Genomic DNA, 18,426 nt, shown 5'->3' with positions numbered 1-18,426 from the left:
AAACTATATTTATCACAAGCAACCCGTGCAATCACAAGCAAATGAAACATGTAATCTTTACCAGGAGTATCGAAACACTATAAGTTAGTGTATAATTAAATAAAGAGGCTATTCAGTTCCAGTTCAGGGAGTGGGTGGAATTTATTTGTTGCATTTCATTCTTGCCTTTCCTTGAAGACTCTCAAGGCAGCTTACTTATTCTTTACTTCTATTGAAGCCTATGAGATCTGTAGGGAAGAATAGCCCAGGCTGAGTCACAGCTGAATTTGTGCTTGCACAGATTTAAGTCCAGTACTCTAAGTTTCATGCAGCAGTTTAACAAATGGTTTAACAGAGCAAAAAGTAAGGAAATGGTGTATATGTCTCTCCTGGGCATTCACTGGATTTGTGTAAGCTCAGTCTATCCTTTCAAAGTTTTGTCATAAATTTGAGGACATCTGAAGTGTAATATTTTATGGTGGGGGAAGGTAAAGAAAGGGGGTTGAGTGGAGCAATTCAAATACCCTGCTAGATATATTATTGTTTAATGAGCAAAAGAATAAAAGAGCACATGCATATTTTTTGGTACCACTAGAACTGAAGTGCTACAAAATTTGATTTTTTTAGAAAAAATAAAAGTTGGACATTTAGGGCTGGGATGTAAAGTGGAGGAGGAGGAGGATTATTCCAAATCGTAATCTATATAAAGATAGCTTTTTGGTGAAGAAGTTTCTTATTTCTGAGTAACTACTGTTCTGTATGCTAAGAAGCCCTCTAGTGGGGAAACCTAATGATGCTTTACTTAGAGGGACTTCTGCTATTTGTTTTTTTTTTTTTTGAGCAATGTTGCTACAATATGGTAAAAATCTTTTATTTTTGCTAAGCCTTTGCTTTAAATATTGAATTCAAACTTCAAGGTTTTTATATTTGATATTTTCATCTCATTTTTGTTACAAATTATATTATTTAAATCAATATACTATACCTCTTCACATTTTGTAGCAGCTTGCCCCAGTGACAAAATAGAAAATTCTAAAAAATTTCTTATTTTCTGCTGGAGATTTTCCTAGCCATTTCTATGAAGGTATATATTTAGGCTGCTCTGCCTAAATCTTAGCTTATTCTGTTAAATTGTAACGTATAGTTGTCACTTTATTGGGCAAACTAAATTCTGATCTTTTTTATGTATTTTATAATGATTTAATCTGTTTCTTCCTTCTTCTGACTCTCATCAGGTCAACTGGTAGAGAATATGCCCTGAAAATCATTAAAAAAAGTAAATGTAGAGGAAAGGTAAGTATCAAGCTCCACAGTGGGACCTAATATTTTTCAGAGGAAGCTTATGTTCAGTTATTGGATAAGATCAAATCTGCAGGCACCCCAGTTCAGTGGTTGGTTTAAAAAAAATGTTGTCTAACATTTAATGAACACCAGATGGAACAATGATCTGGCAGGCCCCTGTGACATGTTTGCAAAGTTCTTTATGGAAAAAAAATAGCTTACACTGGCTCAGATTTACATATCAATTGGACAGAATCTAATGTGATGATATGGGTAATGCCTTGTGGTGTTATCTTGGAGTCATTGGCCATGTGGAAACTGATGAAATGGATAGGATTCCCTGTAATATCAACTTGGCCACCTGTGAACTCCTTTGAACAGCTTGGAAGATGAGTAGCTGATTAGGGAAGTGCATAAATGCTTCTCTGGGGGAGTGTGAGGTTCCACCAGCCCTGAAGAAAATGCTAGTGCACTCTGTCTTGAAGAACAGGTGCACCAACAACAGCCCCACATGCACTGTGAAACCCTGGCAGCCCATCAACCCATGCTATACTGTGGTCTACATAGGACTGTCTTTGAAAATGACCCAGAATCTATAACTGTTACAAAATTCAGCAGCCAAGATGTTAGCAGGTATGAACTGCTATTGCAATATCCAAACTCTGGTTACCTCACTGATTCTTGATAGATTTCCGAGTGCAATTACCATAGTTAATTAAATTAAATTAAATTAAATTAGTGTTTGTTTTAACTTATAAAGCCCTACATATCTTGTTTTCAAGATACATCAGGACTGTTTCCTCCAAGTGGAATCTGTCTGGCCTGTGTATATATAAATGGAGGGAAGCTTTACAGTCCTGCCTTGGTATCAAATCAGGGAGATGTGGACCCAAAAGACAGTCTTTGATAGTGTCTTTCCTGTTTGGAACACACACCCCATTTTTGTTACATGATGCCCCCACCCTGCTGATACTTCTGAAGACAGTGAAGATTATTTAACTGGGCATTTAGTGTAAGTTTTTAATGGTTCCTGTCACTTATGTATTTATGTCAGCCTTACCAGATAGGAAACAAGACCAGATAAACTAATTATATTTTATTGTAAAGCTACATTAACAGAATCTTGCAAATCTGAAAGTACAATTCTCCTGCCTTCACCTTTACAGCCTGAGAACTTAGGGAGGGTCCCTTCTGAGTCTCTTGCCTACCCACTATGCAGCTGCGGACTATGCTGTCTCTTATCTGACAATTCCCTAAGCAGCATCTTTTCCCCCGATCTCCCAAAGTCTTTCCCACATACCATTACATCTTATTTAAATAATTTATATAGCTTCCCATCTCACAGCAGTGAATCTGGGTGGCATACAAAGATTAAAATCCAACAATAAAAACAATGACCCATGATGCTCAAGGTAAATCATACCTTCCAATGATGAAGTGCCTACCCTCCTAACCCAAATGCATGGGAAACAGCAGGTCTTCAGAGTTGTACGAAAGGCTAATATTGGCTCATGAGGGATAGACTGCCGTGTTATATTTATTGTTGAGTCTTGGTTTGAAGTGATTGATTTATGGGTTGTTATTGTTATTCTTCTAAACCACCCGCACATGTTTGAACTGGGCAGGATATAAGTATCAACAAACATCTGAACTCATGATATCCAAAATATTCTGGAGGACTCAAAAACTCTGATTTTTAAAAACGGACCTCTGTATTGTAAAACAAGCAATGAAGAAGCAATATAGATCTTGCGGCGGGTGCGGGGAGTTGCCACAGAAAAGGCCCTTTCACATGTTGCCATTCTGTGAGGGGCTCTGGGGTAGATCTTGATTCTCAAGCAGAATTATATGTAAAAAAGTAGTCATTTGGGTAGTCTGGTCCCAAACTGTTTAGAGTTTTAACTTTGAATTAAAAACCACTTTTTGAGTTGTTCTACAAAACCATGCAACTTCTGACTATTGCAGTTGCATCTTTTCATGCAGAAACCTAACCTGACACAGTAAACTCAGTCAGAAAATCTAGTCAAGAATATATACTCCTTCTCCTTTTCACCCAGATAGCTCTACTTGATGCAAATCAGGTTAGCATGCTTATTATCTGAGTTGTTTGGAAACAACCTGACATGAAAACAACAAGATGTTCAGTTTAGGAAGGATGAAAGGTCAAGGCATAATCTGTTGGTTTGGAGAAGTCCTAGGAAGAAAAATATCAATAGCTAAAACATCTAAAGAAAAATGCAGGTGATATTTCCTTTTTGCTTGGGAAAAGATGATTTGTGTTTTTGTAATTTTTAAGTTAAAAGATTGGAAGTGTAATTCTTTACAGGCCTACTAAAGGACAAGTATTCAAAAGACATTGAATATAGGGAGGCTTAAACCTAGGTAAAGCACTTGCAAGTTGAAATCTTCTACCTATGATTACTACCCTGTTTTACTTTTGATATTCATTTTCCTCAGCCTCTGCATAGTTACTGTAACAATATCATTGCTAGTTTGTAATATTGACTTAGGTGTTAATTTATAAGAGTTTTAAAACTTCTCAATGAATACCGAGTTTCATATATACAGTATGCATCGGGATGCCCCATTAGAGGAGATCAGTTTGGATTAGTGATTAAGGCGTAGGAGCCCATGACTTCTAGTCCTGCCTTAGGCAGAGAAGATTGTGAGGTGATTTTGGATCAACCAGTCTTTCTTGCAGCTCTAGAAACAAGGTATTGGCAAGCCATCTCTGCCAAGAAAACTGGAAGTTGGGATTGACTTGATGGATTATAACAACTTACCCCATTAAACAAGCAAAAGGACCTGGAGAAGCTGTATGGATTTCTTCCATTCTCTTTTCATATATTTTTTCTCCTTTTATGCAGGAGCACATGATTCAGAATGAAGTTTCTATTTTAAGACGGGTCAAACATCCCAATATTGTTCTTCTGATTGAGGAAATGGATATGCCCACTGAGTTGTATCTTGTCATGGAGCTTGTAAAAGTAAGTATATGTGAAAGTCTGCCTGCTTCTGCTCGGACTTTAAGCCATGTACCAGATTTCTAATCTTATCTGCAGTATAGGGAAATAGGGCTTATAAGAACATGGAGCATAGCAGATCTATTTTTCCTCAATAGAAAGTTTACTGAAGATGGGAAAATGAAGTAACTTGTAAATGCTGATAGAAATGTATGGATACTTTGTAGTTTATTGTGAGGAATGAGTGTTTGTTGAAAGAAGCTAAAATGTATATGTGTAAAAGCATGCTTCTGCTCAATTTGCCATATGAAAATGAGAGCTGGGTATAACAGAAGTACAAGAGTACTTGAATGGGAAAGTGAAACTTAAAAAGCGTATGTGGTAAAATATGGAGAGATGCGACCAAGAGTGAATGGGTGCTGAATTGTATTGCTTTCAAAAATGAATGACCAGGATGAAAGAAGCACTTCAGGTGGTTTTGCCATATGCAGAGAACAAATGAGATTTAAATCACAAAACAAATACATGAATAAGTCAAGAACAAGGGGAAAATAGGGAAAGTCATGATTGGATGGAATTGTTGAGATTTTCAAAAAGAAGTGAAAAGTTTAAAGACTCAAGACAATACATGAAGCCATGTGTGAATGTGGTGGAAGTGTAAATGGTTTGGAAATGTAAAGAGTTTAGTTCCCTTTAATTCTGTTTTGTGGGTCATCCTACAGGTAGATCCTTGGATAGGAGACAGCTGATGAGAGGGGAAAGGTGTTTGAATCTTTGGATTTAATGAGACTGTTGGTTTGAATGCCAAGAAGAAAAAACCAACAGAGGAGGATAGCTAGGTGAAGCAAAAAAAAGAACTGTATACTTTAAGTGAAAGCTGCCAATGTGGGATCTGTAATGCATGTAAGTTCCCAGTTTCTCAGAAAAAAACCCAAGTTCTTAACAAAAGAGAACCCTGTGCTTAATTACTTTTATTTCAAGTAAACACATTTCTTCTTTTAAAAGCAAACAAACAACCAAACACCCTTCTTGTCTTTCGTTTTCAACTGGTGACCACAAACAGGATAAAGGGGAAGCACTGCAAAAGGAGATTGAAGGAAATTGTCAGAATAAGAAGAGAAATAGCACAATGCTCTTCATAAACATTCTAGGAACAAATATATAGAAACAGGGCACTTGGATGGAGCTTCCACTGGTGCCCAAAAATCCAGATGTGTTACACCAAGATAAATATCTACAGAAGGATGGCTGTGCAAGTTTTGGGGGCACCCTTTTAAGGAAAAGGAACTAGAATACTGTCAGGCAAGACAATGCTGCAAATGTTATGAATCTCTAAAGAAGAGGTGGACATATTAAAATATTATTTAACAATCCAAAGACACAATCAAATTTCACTTACCTGGAGAGATAAAAACACTTCAGGCTAACTGACATTTTATTAAAAATCTATAGCAACAATGTAGCAACAGGGACCTGGCTGCAAAAACACTATGATTAAAGTCAGGAAACTGGAGCATCCATGTTAAAGTTTTGCTTAAAAAGTGAAAGAACCACTTATAATTAGCATTTGAGTGCTTGAGAAGATGCCATTTGCTGATGGGGCATACAGTAGGCACATTAAGGAACGTTCTCAAATAAGTGTTCAGGATTTGGTTTAAGTTTGCAGTTGATTGGGCAGAAGAGGAAGAAGGAACTACTCCTATAGCCTGAGGCTGTGATAGAAAGAAGACTGGAGTAGAGGTATATATTGTCACTCCCTACCAGAGCTTACAGAGATAATGTTTCAGTCTTTAAGGATTCATAAACAGAATGAATGCCAAGCAAGAGGAAATTCTAAATGAATCTTTAGAGGAAGACCAAGGTTTTTCAGTGCCCATTTCATACAGGGCCACCAAAGGACTCCGAAGATGAATGACCAATGCAGATTATACGTTATAAATGTGAGGACTACCAGGACAAAACTGAAGGCATCTTGCAGCCAAATACAGGTAGCCAATTGGCCCGCATAGCCTTCGCCAAAATAGAATATTTCAGTGGCAAAGTCTTTGGTATATGCCCACTTATTTACTTCATCATGAATGGAGTGCCTGCAGAATGCCTTGAGGACACTATTCAGAAGTAGCCACAGTTAGCGTATAGTTTTTCCTAAATCATTTTAGAGCCCAAAGTAACCAGCAGGAGAAGACACAGCCACTGATGAGAAATGGAAATAGACATTCACAGATACAAATTCCCACAAAAATTTGTCTTCATTATCAAGCTAGCCATGATCCAGATTCCAAATTAAAAGGAATACTTATAATATTGGTCATAAATGGGATAAAGGACAAAAATTCATCATTCCTTTGAGCCAAATTCAGGAAGCTCTGTAGTGAGAACCAAAATCAATAGGTACAGCAAGATCCCTGTCCAGGAAGAAAGACCTACTTTTATTGCCACTGGATGCAAAAAATAATGTAGCCAGGGCCAAAAGGGAAAATCCTTCTGCTGCTAAACACTTCTATATGATCAAGGATTCTTATAACATTAATGGCCCTGCTCTAAGAGGGATGTCTCAAAGCTGCATTCTACTAGCTCTATGGTCCATTTGGAATACCTTGCTATGGCTTTCAGGGTGTGGCTGGTCCAAAACATGCAATAATAAAAAGAATTCAGTGGCATACTAATATCTATCATGATTCCTGGTAAAGACAAGGAACTAGTTTTTAAGGATATGTCTGAAAACAGAGCCTCTGCTTGTAAAGAGATTGCCATGTACACTGGAAATTACATTAACCAGCAAAATTATTTCCATTACAATGGTACAGATGTGAACTTTCAAAGAGGGAACTGGGATTCTACATGGCCTACTTTAAACCCACTCTCTCCTTCATGTCACATTGAGGAGAATCACCCTCCAGCTGTAGGATCAAACCTGCTAGTAATATGAAGGCTCTACGGAGATGGAGTTATTCGTCTCTTTCTTGAATGTCACATGTTTCCTTAAACATGAGAGCATTTCCTGGCATGGAGAGTAAGAATTGATCTACCCAGCAGCATCAAACAAGCTGACTTCTAATCTATATCCCTGCTGAACCACTGCAGAAGTCTGACATTACATATGTAGCTAATGACTCAATTACTATCAGTTAGGAATATAGATCCCCTTCTTTCAAAGCCACCAAGGAGTACTTGGGAAATCCCACCTGAAAGGTTAGGAGTTTTGTAACTGATTATGATTTAGTCCAGATTGATAAGAAGTGGCCAAAAAAAAAAGAAAAGAAAAGACAAACCGAACAAAATCAGGAGGAGATTTGAAGAGCTGTATTTGTTAAAGATTTGGTGTTATGTGATAGTGAAAGCTTTGATGGGTATATAAAGCAGTGAAAAACAAAGGAGAAATGGAAAGGTATGCAGTTTCCTTTAATCATTGGATGGGTGGTTCTGCAGAGAAGTCTTCAGATGATAGAGTTGCTGGAAGGCAGCAGGTGATTGGATCTTGTGACTGGATGGGATTATTGCTTTGTGCACCCAGTTAAAAAAAAAAGGAACAGAGCAATGGAGAGAGGTAGCTCGGAGGCAAGAAAGATCTGTCTGCCTGAAACTGGATTAGATCATTCTTGTGGTCCCTTCCAACTCTAAAATTCTACTAAGTGAAGGCTGCTGTGGAATCTAAGGCATATACATTTCCCTATACTATTTCACAGAACAAATTGGATTCTTAAAGAAAGATAGCCCTGTTAGGTGACTTTTATTAGAAGTAAAAGTTTTCCTCTCCTTTCCAAGTGATTAAGTTCCTGCGTTTCCTCTACGCAAGAATAGAAAGATATGGAGAGGTATAGCAAATGGTGCTGGTGTAAATTAGATTTAGCTATATTTTATTTTCGTAACTTATGCACTTAATTTCTATGCCTTACTATTTTGTATTCCCTTTCTAAAAGGGAATGCCATGATGGACCTATCTGTTTAAAATTGAATAAATCTTGTTATATGCTCCTTTTTCAAATAGTAAAGCAAGTATTCTTGGAAGGTTGTTGAACCATCCATTCACAATTCCCATTTACAGCTGAATAACCATCTGCTATGGATGGCTTTCTGAAGGCCTAAAGTTTAAATTAGATTCGCCAATGACAAAGGTTCTCAAGAGGAAAAAGCTGCTGGAATGCCAGATGTTAGTTAATATCACTTTGCTTTCATTGGTCACAACAAGCTTAATATAAGTGGGTCCTTTTGCTGCTGATACATTCTGTTTTCATCTCAGACGCATCTTTCTCTCCTTAAATGTGAAGAAGGCATTTCATAAACATAAATAAAAATAAATTGCAAGTAGGACTTATGAGAAGGTGAAAGGACATGGTTGCTGGCAAGCTGCCATTGTAGATCCTGGGACTAAATTATTATGCAAGCCTTGCATTGCCTTAGTTATTTTAACAAGCATGATTTATGAGAGTGTTTTTCCTGTGGTTCAAAGGATCTAACTTCGATTTCCCATGAAAAAGGGAATGTTGCAGTATTTCTATTGGAAGCTAATAAATAAGTAATTGGTTATTGTACTTCTGGATGTCAGTGCCCTATGGTGGTAGGTGAAAAGGTTTGTTCTTCCACCCTCCCTCACCCCTTTTTAATTTTTTTTAAAAAGCCATCTTTAAGTGCTGTTTCCAGTTTGTCTGGCTTCCAGAAAAGTGCAGGTGCAATGTTAGTGATGAAATCAAACAGTATTATTGACCACCCTAGCTAATGGCAAGTGATCTGTTAAATGTATAGTATGATTGAAATTGGGAAGCTGGACACTTGCTAAATAAAACTAAAATGTTGAATTATACCCAGTTAGGTTACTTGTAAAATTAACACATTAGGGCAGTGTTCCCAAAAGTGATCAATATTGACCCACCCAGGGTTGATGAGATTATCCAAGGGGTCGATGTTGTTGTTGTTGTTATTATTTGTAGTACCATTAGTTAAAGTAGTATTTATTAAATTATTTTTATATAATAAATGTTTGGGGTCAGTGAACAATCTGAAACTTCATGAAGAGTTGATAAGTTGAAGAGTTTGGGGACCCCTTGCATTAGGGTCTTAAGAGGACATCGACATTTCCCTGCTCACTTTAAATATTTTACTTTTTTTACATCTCACATCCCAGTTTCCTTTCCTCTTTCTAACTGCTGGCAAGAGCTTTACAATATGTATATTACTGGAAGGATTTTTTAAAGTAATGTTAACTTATAGTATAAGAATTTTACCTATGCTAACACCAATGGCAATCTGAAATGATAGAATCCAAGAACAGTTGAAGTACATTTCTTTCTAGGGTAGACAAGTTCTTTGAGTTTATGTCATCATTTATAGGTATGTGGAATGTCCACCACATATTTCATTCTTTCTCCAAGAATGGGGCTTCTAAGATGTCCTGAAAGAAAATGATGCTGTTGATCATTATGAACCTTCTCCAGAATCATAGTGGAATGATGCTAATATGTTACATTTATCTTATTTCAGGGAGGAGATCTTTTTGATGCTATTACCTCCACAAATAAGTATACAGAGAGGGATGCCAGTGGGATGCTGTACAACCTGGCCAGTGCCATCAAGTACCTTCATAGCTTGAACATAGTTCACAGGGATATCAAACCTGAGAATCTACTGGTAAGTAGAACATTCAGTGGAGATAGAGATTTTGATACATATAATTCATATCAGTTATCTATCAGTCACCTATCCCAAATTTTGGATAAGTGTTTAGGGATAACTTTCAGCATAAAATAGTTTTCATGTTTAGAACATAAGAACAGAAAAATGGCCCTACTGGATTGAGCCAAGGCCTATCTTAGTCCACAGTTTTGTTTTTCATAAAACTTCTGGCATGCCCATAAGTAGGAGATGGAGACAGGACTTGCAAGGTTGATGTCAGCTTTGCGAGGTAGTCCAGAAAAGAAGCACACCCAGTACTAGCTCTATCTTTACTGTAAGGTTACATTAACAGAATCTTGCAAATCTGAAAGTATATCTCTCTCCCATTGCCTTTGCAGTCCAAGAAACTAGGGAGGATCCCTTCTGAGATGCTTGCTACATTCCCATTCCTTCTGTGGGCTTAGCTGCTGCTTATCTGACCATTGCCTAGTCTGTGTCTCTTCCTCCTGTTTTCCAAGGTCATTTCCACATACAATTACATCAACCTATTGCTTAAAATTAAAATAGTATTTATTTATTAATTTATTTATATTTCAAATTTAGATACCGCCCATCTCACGAAAAAGTGACTCTGGGCAGTTCACAATAAAATAATAAATATTAATTAAAATACAATAAAAACAATATAAAAATACAGTAACAATAGAATAAAACCAAACACATACACAAATAATAATATCTTCCAAGATGTTGATGATCAGTAAGATGTTAACATATGGGAGCATCTTCAAGGTGCTAGCCACCCCCCAGGCTTGGTTGCCCTTTTTTGCGCTCCATGCCAGTTGGCAGAGCCAGGTCTTGACTACTTTCTGGAAGGACAAGAGAGTTGGGGCCTGCCTCACCTCTGCGGGGAGAGTATTCCATAGGGCAGGGGCCACGGCAGAGAAGGCTCTCTTTCTGGACCCTGCCAGTCAACATTCTTTCATTGATGGGGTCTGCAGCATACCCTCTTTGCCTGACCAGATGGGACGGGTAGATATAGTGGGAGTGAGATGGTCCCTCAGGTAACCTGGTACCATGTCATGTAGGGCTTTGAATCGGACCCGGAAGCAAACTGGGACCCAATGCAGCTCAACATTTATGTGCCCTCAACTCAAATAACTCTAGTTGGTTTACAAATATTAATAGTAGGGCTGGGGGTTTGGTGGGCACCAAGAAAGTGTCCACAAGCACATTGGAATCCAGATTTAAAGAAAAAATAAAGTTAATGACTGTTTTCTTCCTTTCCATTTCCTTTTTAAGTCTTCATTATCTCCACAGTGGGGGTTGCCATCTCTTATAAATATGGTATTGCAATGTACTCCACTGTGGCCTCCTTTGGAAAGGGTTTAGAAATTAGAAATAGTGAAAAGTGAAGCATCTGGGCTACTGGCTTTTATGTATTTTAATGATCATATGACTTTGAAATCATTTTCAAGTCTGTTTCAAAGTGTTGCTTTTAACATATAGAAGTGGTATGTAAAATGCAGCTAAAATGTAAGTAGTTCCATCCCCTTCTGTATGTCTTTAATTTCTGTTCTCTATCACCAAGAGAAACTATGATGGTTAGTACACAAGACAGAATCCTTTTTCTAGAAGGTCAGGTTGGGGTGTCTCAGAGTGCCACTGATAGAGATCCTAAATCTCTACAGTCACCTTTCAACTCTGGATGATTTCGATGTGAATGTAGACAGTGATTAATCCATTTTGGTATGTGTGAGGGAATGAAGCTGGGGTTGCTGTCTGCACTTGGGAAAAGCAGCTGCAGCCAGGCAGAAATGCTTCCCACCTCCACTTCCCCAAGGATAGGCTCAGCTTTTCTCCCAGTAAAAGTTTACAGTTCCAGAAACTTGAGAGGAGATGGATTCTTCCCTCCCTCCCTCCCTTCCCCCACTCACAGTTTACTCACAAGCATTCATGCCGGTATTCCACACCCTGGCATTTTTAGAAATGTGCCAACATCCATAGGCAGCCTCATCCCCACCCAGGCCCTTAGCCTACAAAAGTGTGGGTGTGTAGAAAAGAAGGAGAAGAAGACAACAGGAAGATGAGGAAGCAAGAAGTGATGCCTGGGATATACAACTATTACAGGCAAGCAAGAGAGCTATCAGTCAACTGCCAGGTCCACAAGCTACAATAAGCAGCCTATTGTGGTGTGATCCTGCCTGGAGCTTGGTTCAGAGCTTGGCCTGAAGCTTGGTAGCAACCAGTAGAAGAGAAACCAGGCTGAGCCAGTTTCTCAGTTTCTACCTAATCTCAACAAATGCAAGAATTTTGGAGGGAGGCAAAGGTTGAATGCCACTTTACAAACTTTAAGACTTTTATTTGTTGTAAGGACTGAGCATTAAATACTTATTTACGCATCTACATCAACTTGCAAAGCCTAGGACGGTGGAGTTAATCCAAGGCAACAGAAAAGGTGTGTGCTACAACAGCACACACAATAAAATATGTTGTATAGTTATATTTTATGCTCTGGTGTGTCCAGTCCTTGAAAAATAATGAACCCTCACAGTATAAAGAAGTTGCTAAAATGTATTTAAAAATATGTATTCATCAATAAGCTCTTTTAGCCTTTTAGCTCCTTTAGTGAATTGGAATGTTTATTGTTTATGGAAAGGCTGTAATAGTCTATGTTCACTACATTTGGAAAGCTCAGTTTTCCCATTTTAATTGGAACATTTTTCCATAATTGCTACTATTTAGTGTGATTATTTTGTCAAATCATGGGATAGCTTTATAGCCATATAATAAGCCCAGGAGAACAACTTCTCTGACTGTTGCCATCTGCAGTGATCACAGAGCAGCTTAGAAAATATGGACGGTCTTTAGAATAATAGGATACATATGGTAGCACACAATTATATGTCGCTGGATTCAATTAGTGTTGTACAATCACACTGTTTTATTGCTTAGCTAAAACAGTGAAAGCACTACATAGTGGGTAATTTACACTAATCCACATTTCTTTAATTGCCCTTCAGGGCTCAAAGGAAAATAGAACTTGTAAAGACCTTACTTTTTGACTAAGATGAGCTTTAAATGATCGTCTACAATCTTTGTTCTTGACAGGGCAGATAGTGGATCTATTACTGTTTCATATTTCAGCCTTAATTGTGTGTTTTAATCTTTCTTGCTGAGGCCACATTACTTAACCTGATATCTTTCAGATGTATTGGGATAACAACTCTCTACATTTTCCAGTCAAATCCCATACTGGCCGGGATTTTGGGAGTTGTAGTTCCAGCATATCTGGCACACATTGGCTTGTGGAAGAGTGTCAGAGGATAAGGGCATGCAATATTGTCTCCCTCATTATATTTCCTATATGTTTATAGGAAGAAATATATTATTTTCTTAAAGATCTACTTTAAGAAAATAATATCTCATTCAAAGGTTCCTTTTCAAAAATTTCTAGGAAAAATTCAGCCATAGAAAATGTGACTTTCATAAATGTATGCAAATTACAATTTAGATTTCCAAAGATTTTCCTCTATAGTTTCCATTAATCCCAGCAACACAGAAACGTTAATGAAAATATCTAAAACTATTTATTAAGAAGTACTTGCCAAGAGAATCAGTCTCTAAGATTCATCAGATGTCCCACGAAGGTCATTGTTAAATATCTGAAGTGTTATTAAAAATGTTGAGATATAGTTTATAGCATAGTAGTATATCTGCTACTTCATTAAACATTTTCTTAATAGTTAACAAACTTGAGGTACATAACAATCACTGTTTTTACTACAGCTGCAATTATGTTTTTCTTTACTTATATATTTTGGTGTTGCCATTGCCTTGTGTTAAGAAATATCAATCTTAAATGTTTTTCTCACAGCTCCTTGTGCTAGCATTGGTCCTAGAAATGTAGAATAACTGAGTTAGAGGTCCCCGTGGCATCAAGTCCAACACCCTGTCAGCAATGGGATTCCATTCTTAAAACATATATAAGTGTGAAAAACAGAAGCTCTGTCTGTCCTTCAACAACTAACAATATTTGATGGACAAATTATAATGGAGGTAACAACAACCTTAAAAGAGCCTTCTGCTTATCTGCCTAAATAAAATATTTGATCGAGAATTATACTGAATTAAAGATTATTTGTTATGAATCTTCTGTAAGGTCCTCTGATATTTTCAAAGCAAAAGCATGAAGCAAATATCCTTCCTAGGCACGCCTGAGAAATGTTAATTCCCATATTTCAGATGGAATACTTGAAAATCAAGTTTATGTGTAGCTCCTCATGATTGTAGATTGAAATGTGCTGTATTCCATAATCTATATTCATCTCATATTGCATGAAATGGTTCAATGGCTGATGTTACATTTTTAGAAAAGGAAATTTATAGCCTCCTATGCCCTTTGTATAAGAATGGAAATGAAGATATGTATTAACCCTAACCTAGGTAATTGTCTGGCTGCCCATATTTTTCCCCACAGGTTATCCTTACTTTCATGGAATATTTCATAAAAACATTTCATAACAATGAACAGAAATGGCTTTCCCTATTAGCACATGGCTGCTGCATTTTTCCTGTGTAATTTACCCAACACCCTACCATTTCTGGGGAATTTTCAAGTGTCCTATCAAAGTTTCCATGGCCTGTGAGGGAAAAAAGAATGAAAGTCAAGAAAAAACAAACTCTATGCCACTACATAAATTATTTGTTTTTTTTCCCTTAAATATTAGACTTAATATTTTTAAAATTGGCAAAAATCTGTAGATTTAAAAAGAATTTTACTTTAAAAAAGTCACATAGATATGAGACAAAACAGGCTTTCTGAACATCAAGTGTTCTATCTATTCCTACTGTTACTGTTACATTTCAAATACACAGGTGATTGAACTGAACATCCTTCCCTAGTCAAAAAATGGTTTTTTAAATGGTTGTTCTTGGTTTTGTTACCAAGAACAAAAAAAGGACAGCATCTTCTAATAATATGTAGCACATTCTGGGATAATATATATATATATTTAAAAATGAAATATAATTACAGTATTACCAGTAAAATGCCTAGTATACATACAGTATATGCCCTTTTTATTATCATTACTCTATGTGCTTTTTAGTGAATTCCTTGTCCTTAACAAGGAATAATAGAATTAGCTAAAAAGCACATACAGAAATTATAATAAGCTAGCAAATCAATAGGGTCCTTGCTTCTAGCTGCTTCTTTCACAGGCAGGGCATCATATAGAAGCATTCAGCTCTTCAGGCCCCAACAGTATCCTGAAGTGAGGCAGTTTCTAGAGGACTGTACCCTGTGCAAGAATTGTGATCACACATAAATGGAACTATATCCATTAAAGCTGTACCTGCTTTTGGACTCCTATATTTTAATTTTTGTCTCATGGTTGATGTTCATTAAACTGAAGACTTGTCAGTTTTCAATCCTTTTCCATTCTGTCTGCTCAATTTTGGCTTTCTCTATCCTCCTCAGTCCAGATCCACACATGAACCAGCCGGAGAGTTTGGTGGTCCTTGGTGGGTTTACTGGGTTAAAGAATATAAATTTGGCAATTAAGAGAAGATCACATTTCTGTCATAACCTAAATACATTTGTGTTTTCAGGTCTATGAGCACCAAGATGGAAGCAAGTCTTTGAAGCTGGGAGATTTTGGACTGGCCACTATAGTAGATGGACCTCTTTACACAGTCTGTGGAACCCCAACCTATGTTGCTCCAGAAATCATTGCAGAAACTGGGTAAACTAACTTGTAATGTCATCTGGTAGAAGGGATTCAGTGGATAACTAATTTTTTTTCTTATGACTAAGCAATGTCCTTTTAGATAGAATGCATTTGAATTTTGATATCTTATTTTGGTTCATACACTTATATTTGCAAGTTTGTCCTTATATCATACAAAAGTGATATAAAATACAGCTTTTATTCAGATGAGATCATTTAATTTAATGAAGATCCTTGCCAACATATCATTCTCGGTTGCCTTTATTTCCCTTAGATCATACATTCTTAGTTTTCTAACTACAATCCCTTATCAATTTTAGATATGGCCTGAAGGTGGACATCTGGGCAGCTGGTGTGATTACTTACATCCTGCTGTGTGGTTTTCCTCCATTCCGTGGGTATGGACTATGATTTTCTATTCAGCTCTTAACAATGCATCTCTGTTCTATCAGTAGCCCATATGTTTTTTCTGTCCGTATGTAATATTGGTTGCTAGCCTTCTCACATTTGTAAAACATGAAATAGCAGTAGGGTAACATTGTTAGTTATACTTACATGCTAGGGAAAAAATCTCTGTTTTCCCAGAAACTGAATAGTATGTTAATAGGATTGCTTACAGTGTAAACTAGATATGTGTGGAAATAGAAAAAATATGCAGGGCTTTATAAATGTCAGAACTATTCCAATATAAAACTGACAATTTTAAGAGGCTTTTCTTATTCTCTTTTTCTTTTCTTTTCTTTTCTTTTCTTTTCTTTTCTTTGTCTTTTTTTTCTTTCAAATTTGGTGTTCATGTTTATGCTGATCTATGACCATAATAAAGATTTGACTTGGTGTTCATGTTGCTCAAGTAACCACACTTATAGCACTGCATAACTAAAATAGTTTTGCAGGATTTTAAAAAGCATCTCTTTCTGTTTGGCTTTAGTTCATTAGGAGCAGTGAGAGAATGACAGTTTTATTTGTTTGTTATGCAGAAGTGGAGAAGACCAGGAGGTTCTTTTTGATCAGATTTTGATGGGACAAGTAGATTTCCCATCTCCGTATTGGGATAATGTATCTGACTCTGCAAAGGTATATTGTTTTTTCTTTCCTTTAGAACCTTTTTCTGTGCACCCCTGTCTTTATTCTATTACAGCATATTGTAAAGCTTTAACTAATACAGATACATTAAATAAAATCCATACTAGCATGCTTAAGCAAAAATCACTAACACTCCTAAAATTTTCTCTATTATGCTTTCGATAGTTTACCCCTAAATCCACATCCTGTATTTATTCATCAGAACTGAGTACTATGCCATTGTTCATTTTACTATATTATACATCCCCAGAATTACTAAAGAAATGCTTTCATTAATGCTATGTTTGTGGTATGAAGTATGTTCCTAGTATATAAGTGATTGACATAAGCAATGCTTTAAATTATATTCTCATTTATTATAATTTGGGGGAATAGTTCTACTATAATTGTTTACTTTAGTTTTCTGGAAAGCTGTAGACAATTTACAGTTACCCAGTGCATGCGAGGGACATATAAGCCCATGATCTCTTCTAAGGCCAAACAGAATTATGGATATTTTCTGGAAGGAAAGCATTTTAACTTTGAAGAAATTCTACAAAGGGCAGGTAACAATGTTTCTATCAAAGTTTGTTTTGTTGTGCTTCCAGGAATAAAACATGCATTTTAGAAAATTGATCATACAAATTAGATGAAAAATTAAAAAATACAGTATTATACTGGAATTGGTACTTTTGCTACAGGAGACTTTCTGGATCTGAGTATAAGGACTTGGGAAATTAATGAGCAGGTTCTCTGGGTAATTTAGGAAAAATATCTTCCAAATAATTTAGAAGGTATTAATAATCAAATATTCTTACAAATATATTGACCATGCTTAATAGATTCAAATACAGTTTTGAATTTTTCAAGTGATTTTCCAACATTTCAGTTTTCTGTTTTTGTTTAACTTTTCAGGTATCAGCTTATAAATTAAAATGTAAGGTTAGAATGTAATTCCACCCTTATATCTTACTTTCTTTTCAATATATTCAATAATGTATTTGCTATTCTCATGTTTGAAAAATGCTTTATCAAGAGTATCCTATTAGAATGAACTTACTGGGTATGATATTTTCATTTTTACAGGAACTAATTACTATGATGCTTCAGGTAGATATAGATCAGCGATTTTCAGCTTTGCAAGTCCTTGAGCATCCATGGGTTAATGTAAGTAAATGTTGCTACTGGTTTTATTTTAGCCACACTGTGTGTTTTATTTTTTTATTTGTCAAATCAGCTGGAATGCTGTTTTGGAAATATGAAATTTTTAAACATACCATAGCAAAATGTAGGCCTACTTCCAGTAATAACTTTCTCTGCATATATTCTGAAAATGCATTTAGGAATATGCCAGACAGAGTGTGGTGTTGTGTCTTCAAAAAGTGTGACTAACTTCCTGGAGTTTTGCCAATTCCAGATTATAGACTTATCATAAAGGAGTTGCCTTATTGGAATACATTTTTTCATTAAATATTAACTTATGGCATGGGATCAAATATTCTTGCTTCACCTATATCATTAAGAAAATTATGTGATTAAGAAAGAGCTTGGTGAAAATGCCAGAAATTTTAAAACTGGACAGGGTCCTAAAGTTTGTCTTTTTTTTTTTTTTATTGCATCAAACTAACCAGAATGGGGAAAAAACCTGCATGAAGGGAAAAAAAGGAATGAGTTACCCGATGGAACTCCAGATAATTTGATAATTGCTCAGAAATTATTTTCCTTGCCCATATAAAAAAGAAAGCATAATTCAAATTGTGATAGATCATACATATCCATTGCTACAATTCAGGCATAGA

The 18,426-nt window shown here is 36.3% G+C and overlaps 1 protein-coding gene across 1 annotated transcript in view; it reads left to right on the top strand.

Annotated features, from left to right (window-relative positions):
• The window catches only part of DCLK1 (doublecortin like kinase 1), a 190,735-nt gene that overhangs the window by 148,506 nt on the left and 23,803 nt on the right, over window positions 1-18,426 (top strand). The window contains exons 9-15 of the mRNA XM_088140733.1: window positions 1,215-1,272; window positions 4,128-4,247; window positions 9,702-9,848; window positions 15,447-15,580; window positions 15,886-15,963; window positions 16,543-16,639; window positions 17,714-17,794. Coding sequence (XP_087996859.1) covers window positions 1,215-1,272; window positions 4,128-4,247; window positions 9,702-9,848; window positions 15,447-15,580; window positions 15,886-15,963; window positions 16,543-16,639; window positions 17,714-17,794 — 715 coding nt within the window. The remainder of the gene's footprint in view (window positions 1-1,214; window positions 1,273-4,127; window positions 4,248-9,701; window positions 9,849-15,446; window positions 15,581-15,885; window positions 15,964-16,542; window positions 16,640-17,713; window positions 17,795-18,426) is intronic.

Source organism: Python bivittatus, unplaced genomic scaffold (genome assembly GCF_059951505.1).
Source record: "Python bivittatus isolate LINGU-HERP-01145 unplaced genomic scaffold, Pbiv_v1 ctg000340_np1212, whole genome shotgun sequence".
In the NCBI taxonomy this organism is placed as follows: domain Eukaryota; kingdom Metazoa; phylum Chordata; class Lepidosauria; order Squamata; family Pythonidae; genus Python; species Python bivittatus.
Note: the sequence above shows the minus strand (reverse complement) of the source record. Positions and strands in the feature narration are given on the sequence as shown.